At 39.6% G+C, this 21,490-nt stretch overlaps 1 protein-coding gene across 1 annotated transcript in view; it reads right to left on the bottom strand.

The window, feature by feature from the left end:
* LOC149813210 (uncharacterized) overlaps positions 1 to 21,244 on the bottom strand; it is a 43,794-nt gene extending 22,550 nt beyond the window's left edge. Inside the window, exons 1-5 of the mRNA XM_089991281.1 lie at positions 20,183 to 21,244; positions 18,968 to 20,085; positions 17,531 to 17,621; positions 17,202 to 17,359; positions 17,044 to 17,095 (exon numbers count right to left, since the gene is read on the bottom strand). Coding sequence (XP_089847407.1) covers positions 17,044 to 17,095; positions 17,202 to 17,359; positions 17,531 to 17,621; positions 18,968 to 20,085; positions 20,183 to 20,729 — 1,966 coding nt within the window. The 5' untranslated portion in view covers positions 20,730 to 21,244. The remainder of the gene's footprint in view (positions 1 to 17,043; positions 17,096 to 17,201; positions 17,360 to 17,530; positions 17,622 to 18,967; positions 20,086 to 20,182) is intronic.
* Between the last annotated feature and the right edge of the window lie 246 nt (positions 21,245 to 21,490).

The following is a 21,490-nucleotide window of genomic DNA, read 5'->3' as shown; positions in this document are numbered from 1 at the left end:
ATATTTTTTCCCTCTCTACCATATCAATGTGACATTTGGACAAGTACATATTACTAAAAAGTTACAACTAAAAATTCAAAAACTCAGCTATAGTCAAAATCCTTGGTTCTTTTGTGGACGTCCTCGTCCATGTATACTATGATCACCTTCAAAAGTCCTTGGTACTACTATCTATCAGTTTCACTCTAAAAATCATAAGTATTGAGCTACCATTGCTTAATAAACTACTAATTATAAGCAAACAATTAAAGCTCTCAGTCCATTTTGAAAGTCTTTTTAAAATGCAATCACACTAAAAACATTCATTTGAAAATAATTAATTGTGAAAACATTCTTTGAAATCTCAATCGCCCTGAAAAAAATACCTTAATAACTAGGTTGCTTAGACCATCTCAAAAGTCTAGTTATTTTACAAATGGCATTCATAACATGGATCTCTTGGAATGCTGACTTCAAAATGCAGTTCATACGCCAATATCTTCAAACCTACCTTTAATAAATCATAGTCACTCTTAAATTACAAAAGGTGCAGTTTATTTTAAAAGTGGTCAAAACGTCGATTTAGTTGGAAAACTGTAAACACTGGTATTAAAGAATGCTTTAAATTTTGGTTGTCCTAGGACCTAAAGTCATGCCCATTCACTCCCTCTAGAGCTTCCAGGGCTGGACAAATCCCTTTGTTACTATTGATGGGTCAATCAACATTCAAACCAGAGCTTATTAGGCTAACAGCACCAATTGGTGAGGGGTCCAATCATGGTGACTTTAGGTGCTTGAGGCATGAAACCAATATCCTCATGGGGCCACATTTAATCCCTTTGACAAATTCAAAGGGTCTAACAAACTCAGGACCAATCCACAAAGTCAGTAGAACTCCTATGACGAGTCTACAGGTTACAGAAAACATATAACACCCAACACTGAATGCCCTTAAGAAGGCTGTCAAGGGTCAATTCTAATCAACCGACAGTTCAATTACAATTAAAGTACAATAGGTAAAATGAACATTCTTAAATTCACAAACACTTTAAAAATGAAATGATATTTTAGATAATGACATACACTTTCAATCAATAAAATAGTAAACATGTATTCTAAATCTATCAAAATAATTTAAATTGAAATTAATATAACTGTTGGTATCATTTTAGTGTGACAGAGGGTGGTCGAAGGTTGCAACTTGCAAGCAGTGCCGAAATACTTCATAGTACTTGACAGAGGGTGGAGAGTTCATCATGAAATGGTAAACCCTATCCCTCTTCTCTTTGTTTTTTATGTTATTTGTTTTGGTTGAATGGGAGCTTCAAACCCCGTTAGCCACTTCTTAATAGGAGGCATGCACCTCAAGGCTGATGCACACCTCAACACAAGGCGTGTACCTCAATGGCCTTGAGGTGCATGACTTGAGGGCCTTCCACCCTATTGTGAAGCATCGAGTGATAAGCAACCTCGCCTCAAAGGAAGCAAAAGGTGTTCATTGATGTGAGCTTTCAATAACTTCGGTTAAATATGCACACACCACTCAAATTTTCTCATTCAAAGGTCTTTTTCAGCCAACAGGCCCAACACACAAACAAAAACAAAAGAAAACAAAACAGCTGATATAAAACACAGAAGGCTTCTCTTTGAATTAGGAAAAGCAAAAAATTCAAGGCTAAAAACATTATTTCACTATAGCCCAGAAATTCAACCATGATGGTACACTATTACCGTAATATTTATGATATTTGAGAAGTCATTTGCATAGCTTGTGTAGAATAAATAATAGAATATGCAGAAGAGAGAGAGAGAGACGTCAAAATCAATATTAGGTCTAATCTCTTCTAGTTTAAATAGAGATTAGCCAAAAGAATAAATTTACATTTGGGTCTCTCATTATTTAGAAAATACCAAAACAGACTTAAGAATAAATAAACTTTAAAGTGGTCGACTTATCTTAACACTCCCCCTCAAGCTGGAGCATAGATATCAATCATGCTCAGTTTGCCGCAACATTTAGAGAAACTGGACCTGGCAAGAGGCTTTGTAAAAAAATTTGCAACTTGATCCTCATAGATCACATGCTTGGTAGAGATATCTCCAGCTTGAACCATATCCCTTATGTAGTGGCAGTCAACTTCAATATGTTGGGTCCTCTCATGAAATACCGGATTATTGGCTATATATGTAGCTGCCTTTTTATCACACATCATCACCATAGGAGATGAAACCTTCACTTGAAGATCAGTCAGCACAGTTCGAACCCACATCAATTCAGTTGTCATTTGGGCCATAGCACAATATTCTGATTCGGCACTCGACCTAGCAACCACGGTTTGCTTCTTGCTTCTCCAAAAAATTAAGTTACCTCCCACAAATACTCAGAATCCTGTGGTAGATTTCTTATCCTCTACAGATCCAGCATAATCAGCATCAGAGTAAGCAACTACCTCCAGGGTACCCCCTTTCTTGAATAATAACCCTTTTCCAAGAGAAGATTTTAAGTACCTGAGTATCATCATTGTAGCATTCCAGTGTACCTCAGTCGGTTTGTTCATGAATTGGCTAACCTTGCCTACAGCCAAAGCAATATCAGGTCTAGTCACTGTCACATATAGTAACTTCCCTACCAATAAGCGATAGCTCCTGCTATCAACAGGTTTTGACCCCTCATCCAATAAATGAACTTTGTGATCCATGGGAATATTTGTTGGTTTAGCTCCCAACATTCCTATCTCTTTTAATAAATCAAGAACATACTTCCGTTGAAACAAAATCACGCTCTCACTGCTCCTGGCCACTTCAATGCCCAGAAAGTATCTAAGTGGACCAAGGTTTTTTGTAACAAAATGTTTTGGAAGATGAGCCTTTGTAGCTGCAATATCTTTCATGTTATCTCCTGTAAGGATGATGTCATCCACATATACCACCATAACGACTAGGCCTGAGTTAGTTTTCTTAATAAATAATGTGTGTTTTGACGCTGACCTATTAAAACCAAACTTTGACATCACCTCAAACAACTTTTGAAACCATGCACGAGGACTTTGCTTTAGACCATATATCGCCTTTCTTAATATGCACACCTTTTGACACTCTCCCTCAACCTCGAACGCAGGAAGTTGTTGCATGTAGACTGTCTCAGACAGATCCCCATATAGGAATGCATTTTTCACATCTAGTTGACACAAACTCCATCCATGGTGAATAGCTACGAAGAAAACAAGACGAATGGTGCCCATTCGTGCTACGGGAGAAAATGTCTCAAAGAAATCAACACCATATGTCTGAGTATAACCTTTTGCTACCAACCTGGCCTTGTATCTTTCAATTGAACAATTTGAGTTGTACTTAATGGTATATACCCATTTGCATCCAACAATGTCTGCATCCAATGGGGGATCAACAAGGTCTCATGTCTGTTGAGACAGTAAAGCATCCATTTCATCTTGCATAGCCTGCTTCCACCTAGTATCGAGTACTGCCTTTTGATAACGAGGAATAGTTTCAGCAGATAAGGCTGAAATAAATGCTTTCATCTGATTACCAATTCTAGCATCTGACACAAACTGAGACATAGGATATAAGGTACATTGTCGTGTCCCCTTTCGTAGAGCGATTGGCCTGTTATCATCAACAAGAATGTCATTGCTATCAGGAGCACTTACCTCATGAGAAGAAGAAGATAGAGGCACTGAAGGAGGTGGAGCGCTATGCACATACACTAATGGAGGATTGTGAAATCGTGAGGCAGGTGGAGTTGGATTCGGTAAGGGGGGGCACCGATTTCAAAGGAAAAGGAGGAACAGGAAGAGGAAATGACTCATCTTGATCAGCTTGCATCTGAGCACCAGTACTGGAATAGTATGGAAGAGATTCCAAGAAGGATACATCCGCATTGACATACTCCTGCCGAAAAATCGGATCATAACATCGATACCCCTTTTGATTTTTTGGATAGCCTATAAACATACACTTAGTGGCTTGAGGTGCTAATTTATCACGGTCAGGTCTGAGTCTGTGCACAAAACAAACGCACCCAAATACCTTGGGCGAAAGAGAGAAAAGAGGTACATTAGGATACAGGATTTGCAAAGGAATTTGGTCTTCCACGGATGATGAAGGCATGTGGTTGATCAAATAACAAGTTGTGGTAACCGCATCACCCCAATATGAAGCAAGAACATTGGATTGAATCATAAGGGTGCAGGCTACATCAAGGAGGTGCCTGTGTTTTCGCTCAGCCACCCCATTTTGTTGGAAAGTATAGGCACAAGTGGTTTGAGGTTGAATGTCATGGTCTCGATAAAATTGCAGTAGTGCTTTGGTTTTAAAACTCAAGGGCATTATCAGTGCGGATAATCTTGACAACAGATTCAAACTGAGTTTTTATTTCAATAACTAATGATTTGAAGATACTAGGAACTTCAGATCTTTCTTTTATTAAAAACACCCAAGGCAACTTAGAAAAATCATCGACAATAACAAGATAATAACGACATTGGGTCCTGGTAGGAATCTTACTAGGACCCCATACATCCGCATGAAAAAGTTCAAAGACCTTATGACTGGACTGACTCTGACTAGAAGGAAATAAACTCCGATGATGCTTGCCCAACTGACATGCTTCACACTGGAATGATGTAGTAGATGGAATTTGAGGAATGACACGACGAAGCTTTGACAATGAAGGATGTCCGAGACGACGATGCCACTGAACAGGACTCGAGCGATAATCGACTGCAGCATAAATGTTTCCCACAGGGTGATGTAGATAGTAGACTCCATTTTCTTCATAGCCTCCACCAATCTTCTTCCCCGTCAGCAAATCCTGAAAATGATAGCACACAGGATCAAATATCACTCTACAATTTAGCTCTTTCGTAAGGCAACTAACTGAGAGTAAACTTTGAGGAAATGAAGGAGCATGAAGAACATTGTTCAACTGCAAGGAAGAGGATATAGAAACATTTCCCTGACCAATAACCGGAAAGGAACTCCCATCAGCTAATGAGACTCCCCGATATGCAGTAATAGCCTTTAGATCTGAAAAATTTTGAGAGTTTCCACATAGATTGTGAAAATATCTCAAGAGAGATATAGTGCTAAATACGCACAATCACCACAAAGGGAGAGGTGTACAAAGGCACAAGAACACTTAGAACAATGTACACACAGGTACAAAAAAAGAACCCAAATGCAAAATATAAATAATTTTATTGAACAAGTTGGAGAACAATGCTCCCAACCATTAATGAGAATACAATAGGGGTTCAACCCCTTTTATAGAAGAGAGGAAGCCTTGGAGGGGCTCCCACTAGTCGTTGGAACCCCTCCAACGGTTAGAAATCTAACCGTTGAAGGGGTCCAACGACTAGTGTTGGACCCCCCTCCAAGGTTGACTAAGTCAACATTAGTAAAAGAAAAAGAAAAGAGAAAAAAGGAAAAAGGAAAAAAAGAAAATAAAAGGAAATAAATTACAAACATATTTACAAGTGTAAATATGCATACAATAGAACAAAAGATAGAAATACCCTTGGGGGTTACATGAAGGATATATATATATATATATATATATATATATATATATATATGATGCATATATGTATATGTATCTTTTGTCATATACATATAAAAATATATGTACATAGGAGATACAATTTAACACCTCTCAAACTTAGGGCGAAATGACTGAGAGTTTGCCAAGAAGAAAATTGAATCTGGGAGAGCATAGAGCCTTGGTGAAGAAATCTGCCAACTGATATTCTGAAGTCACGTATAGAAGATCTATAATTCTTTGCAAGTATGCTTCTCTAACGTAGTGACAGTCCATCTCAATATGCTTTGTGCATTCAAGAAATGTGTGATTTTTGGCAATGTAGATTACACTCTTATTATCACAGCATAACTTAGTGGGTCCTTGAACCTGAATCTTCATATCCTGTAACAGTTGATGAATCCACACAATTTTCATAGTTGTAGAAGTCATAGCTCGATATTCTGCTTCTGTGGACGACAGAGACACCTTTTGTTGTTTCTTGCATATTCATGAGATTAGGGATTCACCTAAAAAAATACAAAAGCCTGTAGTGGAGTGATGGTTATTTGGATCACCTCCCCAATCAGAGTCAGTATATGCAATCAAATTTAATTCAGAGGATGAGGAAAGAAAAACTCCCTTGTTGATAGTTCCCCTTATGTATCTGACAACTCGGAGAACAGCGCCCATATAAACGGATGTAGGAGCATGTTGAAACTGGCTTGCAGTGTGCACGGCGTGTGAGATGTTTGGCCTTGTGATGCTAAGATACATTAGAGACCCCACAAGTTGTCGGTAGGGGGTAGGATCCTTCAACAGAATCCCATCATCGATTTTCATCTTTGAGCCCACAATTTCAGGAGTTTCACAAAAATTTTCATCAGTAATACCAGATCTGTCAAGAATCTCACATGCAAATTTGGTTTGAGACAAAAAATAGCCTCTATGAGAATAGGCTACCTCAATACCAAGAAAATAAGTTAGATACCCAAAATCTGACATTTCAAACCTTTCTTTCAAAGTGTTTTTAATATTTTTGATACCCTTTATGTCACTACCTGTTATCAACATATCATCAACATACAGCAGTAAAATCACAATACCTGCATTAGACTTTTTGACAAACAGAGCAATGTCAGTGTAGCATGAAACAAAACCATTTTGAACCATTACTTCATTAAATCGATCATGCCAAGCCTTGGGAGCTTGTTTTAAACCATAAAGAGTTTTTTGCAAATGAAAGAAGGACCTTTTCCTTTGGAACATTAAGTCGGGAGGAGCATCCATATATACTTCTTCATTAAGGTCCCCGTTTAAAAAAGCATTTTTGACATCCATTTGATAAATGTTCCAGTTTTTAATAGAGGCAATGGTGATCAAACACCTAACAGTGACCATTTGTGCGACAGGAGCAAAGGTTTCTTCGTAATCAATGTTGTATTCTTGACTATATCCCTTAGCGATAAGGTGGGTTTTATATCTCTCAAGAGTGTCATCACTCTTGGTTTTGACTTTATAAACTCATCTACATCCTGTTGATTTCTTTCCTTTTGAGAGATCTTGAAAAACCCAAGTTTTAGCTTTGTTGAGGGCTCTAAGCTCGTTATCCATGGCGTCCCTCCACTCTATTCTTTCCTTGGTTTCTCCAAATTTTCTAGGTTCTTGGTAGGAGTGAATAGCACTAAGGCATGCCCTATGCTTTGGAGAAAAGGACTCATAGGATATAAATCTCGAAGGATTTTTCCTAGATCTTTCGGGTCTTCGAGATTGGTTAGAAGATTCACTAGGGTCACTATATTTTTCTATTGCACTTCTAAAAGTACTTTTATCTCTATGTGTATAGGTGATTGGTTCAACTATCATTTCTTCTTCATGTTGGATGGGTTGTGGAGTACTTTCACTTCTACCCACATCCTCATTTACTTCATCATCACTAAAAAAATCTTCATTTCTAGATAATAGTTCAAACAAAAAAGAGTAATCGGTATTATCTTCATGAGCTTTGCGTTCTTCAAAACCACTTATGTTCTCTAAAAAGGTCACGTTTCTTGAAACATATAATTTGTCATTTTTAATATCATAACATCTAAAACCTTTTTGTGTTTCCGAATAACTCAAAAATGCACAAGGAATAGCTTTAGGAGACAATTTATCATTTTTGTCGGTGAGGACAAAACACTTACAACCAAAAATTCTTAGTCTATTGTAGTCGGGTTCCTTTTTATATAAGATTTCAAAAGGGGTTATTTGGTTTAAATTTTTGGATGGAAGCCGATTTATGAGGTAAACTGATGCAAGAGTCGCTTCGGCCCAAAATCTTTTTGAAATTTTTTGAGAAATAAGTAATGTTCTTGTAGTTTCTATTATATGTCTATGTTTTCGTTTAGCTAATCCATTTTGTTGAGGAGTTTTGGGACAAGACCTTTGATGAATAATTCCATTATTTTCAATATAACTTTTGAAGTCATTTGAAAGATATTCTCCCCCTGAATCAGTTCTAAAAATTTGTAATTTACTATTAAATTGGTTTTGTATCATCATATGGAAAACCTTAAAGGTAGAGAACACTTCATGTTTATGCTTGAGGAAGTAGATCCAACTATATCTTGAAAAATCATCAACATAAATAACATAATATGAAAACCCTCTCTTAGACACAACGGGTGTCGGTCCCCATACATCCGAATGCACAATTTCAAAAGGCTTAGTTGAAAACATAGTTCTTTGTCCAAAAGGTAAGCTTTTCATTTTACCAAGAATACAATTATTACAATTGAAGTTGTCTTTACATAAAGTTTTGGTAAAATGTAAATAAGAAAGCTTGACAATATTTGGGTGCCCAAGGCGTTTATGCCAAACATTTATATCCTTATGTTGGGCAATATTACAAAAAAATTGCTTTGGAACTTGAAGAAGTTCTATAAAGTATAGAGCTCTATTCCTAGAGCCTTCCCCAATCAACTTCCCGGACCGGCGATCCTATATCCAACATTTATTTGATGAGAATTTGATATCACACCCATAATCTGATAGTTGAGAGACATAAAGCAAATTTAAATTTAATTTTGGGATAAATCTAACTTTAGGAACAAAAAAACCTTGACTTTCAAAATCTCAAATTCCCTTTATTTCAAGAGAAGCCTCATCCGTCGTAGAAACAAAAGAGTGTGATAAGTTTTTTGAATATTTAGAAAGTGCAAAAACATTTGGAGTCATATGAAAGGATACACCCGAGTCTAAGAGCCAAAGAATCTTACCGGGTGGGGAGAAGGTCGACATGGTTGCTCCGAAAACGGATCCCTTGAGGAGAGGCTGAAGAGCTTCCATTATTTGATTTAGAGATAATGTAGCATTGTTGGAAGTTGATGGTCCTTCCTCCTTGTATTGTTGTTGAAGTGAGGGGGTTTATATGTTTTGACATTATTCCCCGATCTAGAGACGGCATAAGCACCCTCATCTTCATCTTTAGAGGGAACGGCCAACACACTTTGATTGGTTTTATTCATCCTCAATCGAGTTTCTTCTCCACTTAGCTTGGTAAGTACATCTTTCAACGGAGGAGAAGAGAAAGAAGACAAGAGAGAGGACCTAGTTTGCTCGAATTCGGGTCTAAGCCCGTTTAAAAAGTTGAAGAAGTGATCATTTTCAAGTTGTTTGGCCCTTAATTCAATAGCCTCTCCACTCCATTTAAGTTCTTGAAAAACAAATTCATCCCAAATGGTGGATAGCTCGGCAAAATATTCTCTAACGGACATTTCCCCTTGTTGAAGGGTCAATGCCTTCTTTTGAAGGTAATATTTATGGGACAAATCTCTCGAAGTATACATTCTTTCGAGATATTCTCATACTTGAAAGGCTTTCTTGAACTTCAAAATATTGGCATTTATCTTCGTTTCAACAAAAGAAAAGAACTATGAGAGAATTTTGTAGTTTTTCATCTCCCATTCTTCATGTCTTTTGTTATATTTTTCAAAATCTTTTTTTCTTTCTTCGCCATCAAGAACCTTTATTTCACCCTTATCAATAATGGTGATCTTAGGTTCGGGTTCGGGTTCGGGAATGGTTCCTTTAACATATCCCCAAAGACCTTTCCCCTTAATGTGAGCCTCTATATTACCGGCCCAAACATGGTAGTTGGAGCCATTTAATTTGAAACCAAGTGAAAAATGGGACTCTTTTTCACCCATTAGAGAAGGAAGAATGGAGAATATATACGTACCACAAGGGATTCTAAAGTCTTTCTTGTCGTAAGAATCTTCCAAAATATTGATGGAAGAGAAGTCCCTACTTCAATCACCAAGAAGCCAAGGGCACGCTTTGCGAGGCACAAAGAATAACACAATCTTCAATCTCCAACCTTGCTCTGATACCATGTGAAAATATCTCAAGAGAGATATAGTGCTAAATACGCACAATCACCACAAAGGGAGAGGTGCACAAAGGCACAAGAACAGTTAGAACAATGTACACAAAGGTACAAAAAGAGAACCCAAATGCAAAATATAAAAAATTTTATTGAACAATTTGGAGAACAATGCTCCCAACCATTGAATGAGAATACAATAGGGGTTTCAACCCTTTTTATAGAAGAGAAGAAGCCTTGGAGGGGCTCCCACTAGTCGTTGGAGCCCCTCCAACGGTTAGAAATCTAACCGTTGGAGGGGCCCAACGACTAGTGTTGGACCCCCCTCCAAGGTTGACCAAGTCAACATTCAACAACAACAACAACTACGCCTTCATCCCAAAACAATTGGGGTCGGCGATATGAACCAAAAAAGAAAATCATTCTGGGTCTTCCACATGAATCCTTCTCCTCCAATCATTTCTATCCAATGCCATGTCCTCGGTGAGGTTCAAAGCATTCATATCCTTTCCTATCACCTCCATCCATGTCTTCCTAGGCCTACCCCGACCTCTTTTAACTAATATATTTTCCCATTTCTCCATCCTTCTAACTGGATCATCATTAGGCCTTCGCTGAATATGTCCAAACCACCGTAAACGATTCTCTCTTATCTTATTTTCAATGGGTGCAACACCTACCTTCTTACGTATCTCCTCGTTCTGAATCTTATCTTTTATTGTATTTCCACACATCCATCTCAGCATACGCATCTCAGCTACACTCATTTTTTGAATATGATGTCTCTTGGCAGCCCAACATTCCGTACCATATAATAAAGCGGGCCTAATGGTCGTCCTATAAAACTTTCCCTTCAACCGCAATGGCATTCTACGATCGCACAATACTCCAGTTGCACTTTTCCATTTCATCCACCCAACATTTATCCTATGATTTACATCTCCATCAATTTCTCCATACTTTTGAATTATAGATCCCAAATATTTGAAACAATCATCCACCCGTATTTCTTGCTCACCCAGCTTCACTACACTCCCATCACTACTTTGTTGCTTACTAAACCGACATTTCATGTATTCTGTCTTACTCTTACTCAACTTAAAACATCTAGCTTCCAATGTCTGTCTCCATAATTCTAACTTAGCATTAACCCCAGCTCTAGACTCATCAATCAAAACAATATCATCAGCAAACAACATACACCACGGCACATTTTCTTGAATTGATCTCGTAAGTTCATCCATCACTATAGCAAATAGGAAAGGGCTTAAAGGAGATCCTTGATGTAACCTAACCGTTATAGGAAAATTGGTTGTCACCCCTCCACAAGTGCGGACATTGGTTACTACTCCTTCATACATATCCTTAATTATACTAATGTACTTGAGAGAAACACCTTTCTTCATCATTGTTCACCAGAGAACGTCCCTAGGTACTCTATCGTATGCCTTCTCCAAATCAATAAAAACCATATGCAAATCTTTGTTCCTCTCTCTATTTATCTCAATAAGTTGTCTAAGAAGATGTATAGCTTTCATAGTTGATCTTCCAGGCATAAAACCAAATTGATTCTCCAATATCATGACAATCTTCCTTAACCTAGACTCAATCACCCTCTCCCAAAGTTTCATAGTATGACTCATGAGTTTTATACCACGATAGTTTGTGCAATCTTGTATATCACCCTTATTCTTATATAGAGGCACCAAAGTACTCTTCCTCCACTCATTAGGCATCTTATTTGTCTGCCAAATCTTGTTAAAAAGATTTGTCAACCATTTTAAACCTTTCTCTCCCAAGCATTTCCAAGCCTCGATAGGTATATCATCTGGGCCAACTGCCATTTTTTATTTCATTTTCTTCAAAGCCTCTACAATTTCTTTCTTTTGAATCTTGCGCATGAAGTCACGATTCATCTCATGAAAAAGAATGGACAAGTCTCCAAGATCTTGAGCATGACTTTCATTAAATAGCTTATCAAAATAATCTTTCCATCTTTCCTTAATCTCCTCATCTTTGACTAAAACCCTTTGCGTTTCATCTTTGATACATCTAACCATACCCAGATCCCTCGATTTCCTATCTCTCATCTTTGCAAGCCTATAAATATCCTTCTCGCCCTCTTTGGTATCCAACTTGTCATAAACCTACTTATATACCTGCTTGAGTTGGAACTACACTGGGGTTCCACGAGCATGGAATGCTCGTTGTGAGAAAACGGAAGACTGCTGTCTAATCGATCAGAGATGCGCTAAGGTATGGGACTTGGCATATTGAAGATTGTGGAGATGGTGGATGGACACCAGAACAAGTTGAGATGGATGAAAAATAAGTTAGCCAAAAGTTAACACAAAAAGGGAACTGGCAGATCAAGCTAACTGCATTCTTACCTACACCAACATTATCGAGGACGTATAATGGCTTAGGTGGGGGAGCATGTCCCGGGCCGAGTTTGGAATGGGGCATGAGCAGTGTGGAGCTCTACTGAGTGGAAAATGCATCGAGAGTAAGAACGCGCGGTATGCGTCAGCTTGATCGGTGACGTGCGGTGGTAGCATGACATGCGATAGGCAACGATATCGTCGTTAGTGCATCGTTGTATGGCGGCACAGACGTGGAGCGTTGTTTGGCTAAGCAGTGCCAGCGGACCAGAGGGTGTTGCCTTTGGAGAGTTGCTTAAGAACCTCTCAACTTGCGGGTTTCCCATGCGAGGCGATTGGACGCACGGGGGGGTGTGTGGGTTAGGAGTAATTCCCCCAGGAGTCACACTAGGTGATTCCAACCGAGTAAAGATACTCGGGGCTAGGCAAGAGAGAGCCTATGCGCCAGCGAATGAGTTTGGGTGGTGCTCTTCGCTATGGCATGATATCATCAACTAGTCTTCGGACTGGGGGTCGCAAGACCTTGTTCCTTCAGTGGCGAGGTTTCAATTGGCTTGCGCATGGAGTTGTGATGTGCTCCATGGTATTCTAAGCTAAGGCAGGTTGGTGCCCTTCTCGGAAGTGCTTAGTTGATATGAGACGACTATGCACAAAGTAGCATTGATAACATAGAACGCATTTGAAGATGCGCTTGAAGAGCTTCTGCTAGGCAGCTGTGCGCGGGGTAGCGCACAGGGCCAATATTCTGATTCAGCACATTGAAAGTGTTGGTGAGTGGCTTGTGGTCGTTAGTCTGGCCATATTGGCTAGTCTAGCGTGTTACAGGTTGCGAGCTATTTTATGCCTGTGGCAAAAGTGGCTATGAGATAGCGATTAGAAGGCTTGTGGCAGTAAGGAGGACCGTTGCGCCGCATGGGCTTATTGAGCGGAAATTAGCCCGTGACTGCCCCATTCCAAACTCGGCCCGGGACATGCTCCCCCACCTAAGCCATTATACATCCTCGATAATGTTGGTGTAGGTAAGAACGCAGTTAGCTTGATCTGCCAGTTCCCTTTTTGTGTTAACTTTTGGCTAACTTATTTTTCATCCAGCTCAACTTATTCCGGTGTCCATCCACCATCTCCACAATCTTCAATATGTCAAGTCCCATACCTTAGCGCATTTCTTGGCATGACTAAGTCAACATTAATAAAAGAAAAAGAAAAGAGAAAAAAGAAAAAAGAAAAAAGGAAAAGAAGAAAATAAAAGGAAATAAATTACAAACATATTTATAAGTATAAATATGCGTGAAATAGAATAAAAGACAGAAATACCCCTGGGGTTACATGAAGGGAAAATATATATTTTTATACATATATAACAATAGATACATATACATATATGTATGATACATACATGTATATGTATCTTTCGTCATATACATATAAAAATATATGTTCATAGGAGATACAATTTAACATAGATGTCTAGATGCACCAGAGTCAATAATCCACGTACTATCATGGGGAGAAATATGGGCTCCTGTTGAGTAGGTCACACCAGCTACAGGAGAAGAGGAACTTGAAGGACGATGAGCGACCAGTTCATCATATTCTACACGACTAAGAGTGATACAATCACTGGGAGAATTGGTTTCATTCGCTACCTCTAGTTTTGTAACATTAGCTTTTGGAACATTAGCCTTCAATGTAGAAAATGCAGACCGTCCATGTTTATCCCAGCAACGATCTTCTAAATGTCCTGATTTTCCGCAAAAGGTACATTGGAGTTTACCTTTACCTCTCATACCTCTTCCACGACCTCGTCCTCTAACATTCAGAGTATTTCCTCGTACATAACTAGACGGAACAGCTAAATCAGATGACTGGGATGCAGGTTGAGATAGTGAAAGAGAGATGGCAAGTCTACTCAAACGATTGTATATATCAGCAAGGGTAGAAACATCAGACCCGGTCAACATTTGAACTTTAGCAACTGAGAACTTTGAAGATAAGCCTGTGAGGAACCGAACAACCATAGTCTATTCTTGATGATCCTTTTGTTTTGAACAACACAGTGGCCTATGAGCATTAAGTCTTTTAAAAGCTGCTTTAACGGAGGCATAGTACTGGGCCAAGGTCTGATCACCCTGCTGCAAATTATATATCTCTTGTTCAACTTAGAGAATGCGACTCACATTAGTCTCTTGAAAGTACGTATCTCAAAGATTGTCCCACATCTGTTTAGATGTGTTATAATAAATTAGGCCATCTGCAATATGAGGATCGATGCTATTCATGATCCATGACATAACAATGTCATTATCTTCTTCCCAAATAATATATTTTTTCGCTTTATCATTTGGTTCAGTTTCCAACAAAATATGTTTTCTACGATGTCCAGAAACCGATATCATAAACGTTCTGGACCACCTTGCATAGTTCGTTTCATTTAATTTCACGGAAGAACCATAGGAGAAAGGATTCGTGAAGGCTTTATATTCCCCAATAGTCTCATTCTTGTAATCAGATTTCGAAACTTCCCCAATAATGAATAACCCTAACTCAGGTGTCACTACCAATAATGTTGTTGTAATAACCGTCCACATAAAAAAAATTGTCACAGTGTGTAAATCTGGTAGACTACCAAAAAAATCGTTCAGATTTATGCTCCAATCCACTAAGAAATCGGATCTGAATACTCAAAGAACGCACGATCTGCTCCACACTATGCAGATCCCTGACGGTGATGAGTCTAACCATGACTCCAGATCTGTGATCAGCTCTGAACTAACTAGAACAGATCTAAAAATATATGTAGTTTCACGACTATTTAATAAAATTTATTTTCACACGACATTTAGGTCCACGACTGAAGAAAGGATGCATTTAATCGATGATCTGATATGAACAAATCAAAAACACACTGCTCCACATGATGCAGAACTCACGACGACACCAGATCTGTGATCAGATCTGAACTAACCAGAATAATGATCAGATCTGAAAAAAAAAATATGCAGATCCACGACAATAGACTGCATTTAACCAAAAAGAAACGATTGTCAACTGTCACCCACTTCACGATTTCTACACAACACCCATACCTGTATCCACCTGATCTGGTCGACAAAGATACATAGATCCACCGCGACTTTTAGATCTAATTACAGATCTGAGTCATGACTCTTGTCAGACCTCAGATCTGTTATCAGATCAGTACCACTCGTTCTTCAAGGAAAAAATAAATCAGACACACCTTTAGATCTGATCCTCTTCACGCAATTGAATATCCTTCACTCGAACTTTGGCGTTGAACTCAAGATCAGGCTCCCAAGGTCGACTGCTTTGATACCATGTAGAATAATAGAATACGCAGAAGAGAGAGAGAGAGGGAAAGACGTCAAAATCAATATTAGGTCTAATCTCTTCTAGTTTAAATAGAGATTAGCCAGAAGAATAAATTTACATTTGGGTCCCTCATTATTTAGAAAATACCAAAACAGCCTTAAGAATAAATAAACTTAAAGCGGTCAACTTATCTTAACAGTTTGTAAGAATGGCTCCCTGAATTCATGATAACTGGATTAGGTCACTACAAGACAGTAACTTCAATTGTGGTCTAAAAAATATTAAAGCAAGCTGCATTAAGCTGAATGCTAACTTGATAAAACCACTTATATTTACAAACCGTATTTTACATGTCATTTCATCTAGCCAGTTGTTTTACGTGATTTGTTTAATTCTGATAGCTCTTCCTCTTTTAGTTCTTGTTTCCTCATCTGCAATTCTATATCACTTGCTCAAGATCTTTGCTTAAATAGAAAATCAGATCTATTAGCCTCAGCAATTCAAGATTGCATGTTAATCGATTCAAACCTAAGTCACATGGGTGCGGGTGCGGGTACAGGTGCGACACGGGTGCAGAGCAATTTCAAAAAAATTGGACATGGGGACACGGCTATATATATATATATATATAAAATAAGACTTGGTCAAAGTTGTGCCCATTAGGGGACATTGTTATATATATAATATATATATAACAATAATAAGACTCGGCTATATATATATATATATATATATATATATATATATATATATATATATATATTAAAATATAAAAAATGATTTTTTTTAGTTTTTATACATCTTTTGTCTTAAAAATGGACAAAAATAGACTCGATCAAAGTTGATCGAGTCCAAAATGTGGACGAACTCGGCCCCGGTGTGTTGACCGAGTCTGACACTTGGTTGACTGTGTCTGCCCCGTGTCCGAAGCCGCACCCGTGTCGGGTACGGGCGACACAGGTGCGTCGACCTTTTAGCCGAGTCCATGTGACTTAGATTCAAACCTTATAATGACACCCTTACTTCAAGGAACCATTGATCCGCATGCAAAACCTTTCAATAGGCTTTGACACAATAAAGAGGTATCTACAGTAGAAAGTGAAGAAGCCGTCCACAGCATTTGGCAAGTAATGCATGAAATACATAAAATAATGAGAAACAGTGCCTTGCCTATCAATTATTTGTCAGATATTCCAAAAAATGAGTTATACAAATAGCAATTAGGTGATCATTTTAACCTATTTCTCAAGCTTCAACTAACATACTAACATGAACTAAACCTAAGTTAGATGTTTCATTCGGTTAATTACCTAACCACAGTCCAAAGAAATTGGCCTCTTAATGGAAAAGAAACTAGGAAAAAAAAAGAAAAAAAAATCCCAGAAAATAAGAACAATGAAGAAAGAAAAAAGAAAAAAAAATGGGACCTTCAAACAAAAACCATTTTGTACCTGAAGTTTTGTATACCCTACAACTTCCCTTGTGAGAACCAACCAATGCACCCTTCAAAAGGAAAAGAATAGGCATCATAAAATCAATACATACACCAACATGGACTAACGCATCAAAGAAAAATAAAGAGCAAGAAAGGATAAGTAAATGACAATACCTGACCATCAGGATTATAGCAAGCAGCAGTAACCATTTCATGTAGATCACTCCAATCGACAACCTGGCGATCTAGTATGCTCCATATTCGGACCTTTGCATCTAGAGACCCACTAATAAAATATCTATCATCAACAGGGTTGAATTGGATGCATGTCACTGCATCACAACACATCCAAGGGAAAAAATGTTACAAGTCCACAAATAGCAAAATATGTATTTTAAATGTACATAATCCAACACAACTTGTATTCTTTCTTGAGATGAACGAAAACAATCATAACTTAGAGGACCCCAAGTCCATTAGCACACTAAGATTGTGGAACTCACCATAATCACTATGTGAGAACACCTTTAGACAAGAATTGCTAGACATATGCCACAATCTAACTGTTTTGTCCATCGAGGATGAAAGCAAATACTGCAAATGCAAGTGAATGTAAGTTTTATGGTGCATACTGCTTACAAACAAAATTACTAATACAGCATCCTTGCATCCATATATTCAAGCATGGTGGAGGTGGAAAAATGAAAAAAGGCACCACATGAAACAAATGAGATAGACATTTCCAGATAATCGTTCACTATTTTCTTTGTAGGAGACCATCTAGCAAGCAGAAAGGAGTGGGAGTGTGCACTCCGCCACCCCCCCCCCCCTGCTAAGATCCTCTCCTTCCATTCAGAAGTGTAATTTCAAAAAAATACAAAAGAGTGGCACCAATTTGAAATTATAGGTGCTTCTATTGCTGGTTCATGGTAGAGAGTTCTGGTGTTCTTATGCAGCATTTATCTGCTATGGTGATTAACGTGGAAAGTGTTATTCAACATAAAATTACACCCACATCATGAACCTACAAAACATGGACACAATTTCATAGAAATACAACCACAATGATGACACATATTTAAATTAATTACATTACAAGCATCAATTAAACTAACAGAGATTAAGCAGGGAGGAAACACAAAAATAACAGGTTCAGGTTTTATCAGAAACTGAGTAGTTCTTTTGAAACCAGAGATTCAGTATTCCATCTTTTAATAAGGTGAAAGTTGCCTAATTGCAACCTCCAAAGGTGCCCATCTTCTTGCCCCTCCATTGTAGGGGTCAAGGAACAAGGCATCTCACTTGCGCAAGAAAATCATTCCCATGAATTTTTTTCACCTAAACAAACTAGGTGTGCAATTGAGACCGTTTGTTATGTCAGAAGTAATGGATCCCCATATAGCTAAAATTTCACCAAAATAGCTATATCCCATTTCCCTATAGTCATATTCATGCCATATAGGCCATGGCTACTATTTTCCTACACAAAATAGATTTTTAATTCAAAGTCAATGGTGAAGACTCCTACACAAAATAGATTCTGAAAAAAGTCTACGGTGAAGTCATCATACTTTTGAAATGGATCACAAGCACATAAATAACAGAAACATACTGAAATCTGAGCGAATAGCATAGAATTCTAAGAAGAGAACCAGAAAGAAGCTTAAACATATCCAAAAGACCAATACAGAAAATGGATGCTTAAATGGTAATGGACAAAGCAGGTAGTTCACAAGTGCTAAATGAGAGGTAGCCAGATTAGCTTAAGCCCTAGTGGTTTGTAAGAATGATTTGAACTACTATAAGGAGGAAAAGATGTTGGAGGCACTTAATAAGAGAAGAAGCTCGCATGGAAGGACCAGCCAAACTCGCTGAGGAAAGAGTGGAGACAACCGAATGACACGACTCAATTGTACAGAATAAGTGGAGCGGTAGCAAACCTGGGATTTCGACCACGATAGATCTAGGACATCTTCAAGGTGACCACGGAAAGAGCAGACTGGCTTCTCCGAGAGCATAAATATATTGTCTGGCAGCACGACATGATCTGAGTGTGTGCATTTCTTACTTCCAGATGCTTTGCCTCTCCTCTTCTTCTCAGCGTGATTTTCTATACTTGGTGCCACCAATGCTGGTTCAGGGGAGCCGTTTGCTGCAAAGCTAGGATTCACATTCCCTTCTTCCGGCTTCTCCACCATCATGTCGCCCTTCCTCTCAGACTCCATCACCTGCCATATGTGAATAACACAATCCTCACCTGCACTTGCTAGATACTGCCCGTCCGGGCTGAACTTGATGCTCCATATAGAACCATTGTGTGCCTGTATCTCTTGACTCATGTAAAGCGCTGTGAGTTCCTTGTAGGACTTGCCATACTGCCTAACCTTGGTCCTCTCAGGAGAAACAAAGGCAACATCCTGGCTGTCATCCGTAGCAGAACTTGACCTCCTGCCGCCTTTATCAGATGATGTGTCCTTCTCATCACTGCTTCTCCTCTCTTTGTGGCCAGTCACCGTGTTCGCAACAACCTTTATGCTCTTGAACCATCCTCCCTTCTTCTTCGGCTTCAACTCAGCCTTACTGGCAGCGAATTCGGGGTCGTCTTTCTTCCCTGCGGATTCTACTCCCTCACGCCTCATCAGCTCTTGGACGAGCGGAGAATGGCCCATAGACATCTGGAACTCCTCGATCGTCAACTGCCTACCGGTTTCTACTTCCCTAAGCTTGTTCCACATGCCATCTTCCCTAAACTCGTTCACGATGAATTCCTTCCCATTGTCGAGGTTCCTGATCATGCAGAACGCATCCCTGATCCCGTCCTCATCCTCATACTCCAATGCAGACGATTCCTCTACCCTGCGGCTGCTAGAATCTCGAGGGAGACCATGCTCATTGTCAGGCATTCCTCCATCCACGCTCGTGCCGCGGCGACTGAACAGCGAAGGCTGATCATCAAGGAGGCCGCCTTTCGGCTGCAATTCGTGAGAATGTTTGGAGGGAGCAAAGGCGCCGGAGGGCGGCTTATCGGAATGGTTATTATCCGTAGTAGTAGCATCATCTAAAAGATGAAAAATGATGACGATTTTATGATCGCAAATCACGGAATGGATAAATTAGGATTAGAATGTCAAGGCTGCAGGTATGGTCCGACTTACTGTGATGGCGTTCGTGGACGCAGTAAGCGGCGGCGGTGCCGGCGGACCTGGATCTGGCGATGTCGGAAGCGGCAACAGGAGGGATGCCCAAGTCTTCTTCTCTCCTGGAAAGCTCTTCGCGGGAGACGGATCTGGCGACGTCCGCGGCCGAATTGGCATCGTTCGCGCTGGTCGAGCATTGCTGGTGAAGGTCGGGGGGGTGGGACGGTTCGCCGGAGGGTTGGGGAGGGAGGGAAGAGACGGATTCTCCATCTGGGAAGCTGCCGCTGCTCAGCCTGAGGAGGCCTCTGTCTTCGCCGAGGCCCATCTGCTGGAGGAGGCGCTTGCGCCGCTCCTGGATGGACTCCGGCTCCGAAATCCATACCTGGTAATTGGAGACCGCCATTGTCGTGGTGGTAGGAGAGGGGTTGGAAAGGGGTGCTAACGAACGACGATGGCGCTGATGTTGGTGATCGTCTTCGTCCGTTTCCGATCCCGAAGTCGAGAGGATCCGATCGAATGACTCGAAGAATTGCTCGTCCTCGACACCGTCGGTTGAATCTTTCATGATTCAGGGCATTCCCATGAATGCCCTGCTCCGCCGAACGCCACGATTGAAATTCTGCATAAAAAGAAAGGAGTTCTTTCTCTCTTTTTCGAGATCGAAACGATTCAAGTCAATGGAAGATCACAGAGATGAGAGCACCATAAAAATGCTTCCCCCAATCCCAATCCTTTGCTCTTTGTTTCCCCCCTCCCTCTAGAGAACATGGGCGTGATTTGTGAGGTATAACAAGAATAAAATTAAGCAGTCAAAAGGGCACGCGAAAATTATTTGGAGGGAACGGGGTGCTAGAGGATCACCGGAAGGCCTGAGACTACGCATTCGGTGGTGACGCGTCTCCCTCTCTCTGTTCCTCTTTCCAACAAACGGGCAGATCTGGGAAAAAGGGAAACTAGATCTAAGGCCCAACGAAATGAAATGAAATGAATGAATGGTCTTCCATGACCCCACCAAAGAGAGAGAGAGAGCGCGCAAAGAGGTGCGATAACTAGACGTCTGGTGAAGGACGAAGCCCTGTGAGATTTTGTGGCCGCGTTTCGCAAGCTAAAAGGAACGAGGGACAGTAATTTTTTTAGGGGGGGGGGGAGAGAATTTTCATTTAAAGGAAAGCATTGCTCTTAATTTCAAAAAAAGGTTTTATGTTTCTAAGTTTTTTTAATACGTGCCTCTCTTTGTCTTTTAAACTGTCAAGCAGAGAACCTCTTATCAATGACCAATTGACCAATCTTAGTTAAATTAAGTCAATTGATAATAATGCTCTCAAA

The sequence above is a fragment of the Nuphar pumila genome, chromosome 16 (genome assembly GCF_984573655.1).
Source record: "Nuphar pumila chromosome 16, dmNupPumi1.hap1.1, whole genome shotgun sequence".
Lineage (NCBI taxonomy): Eukaryota > Viridiplantae > Streptophyta > Magnoliopsida > Nymphaeales > Nymphaeaceae > Nuphar > Nuphar pumila.
The sequence above is the reverse complement of the archived record's forward strand: the minus strand, read 5'-3'. Positions and strand labels throughout refer to the sequence as shown.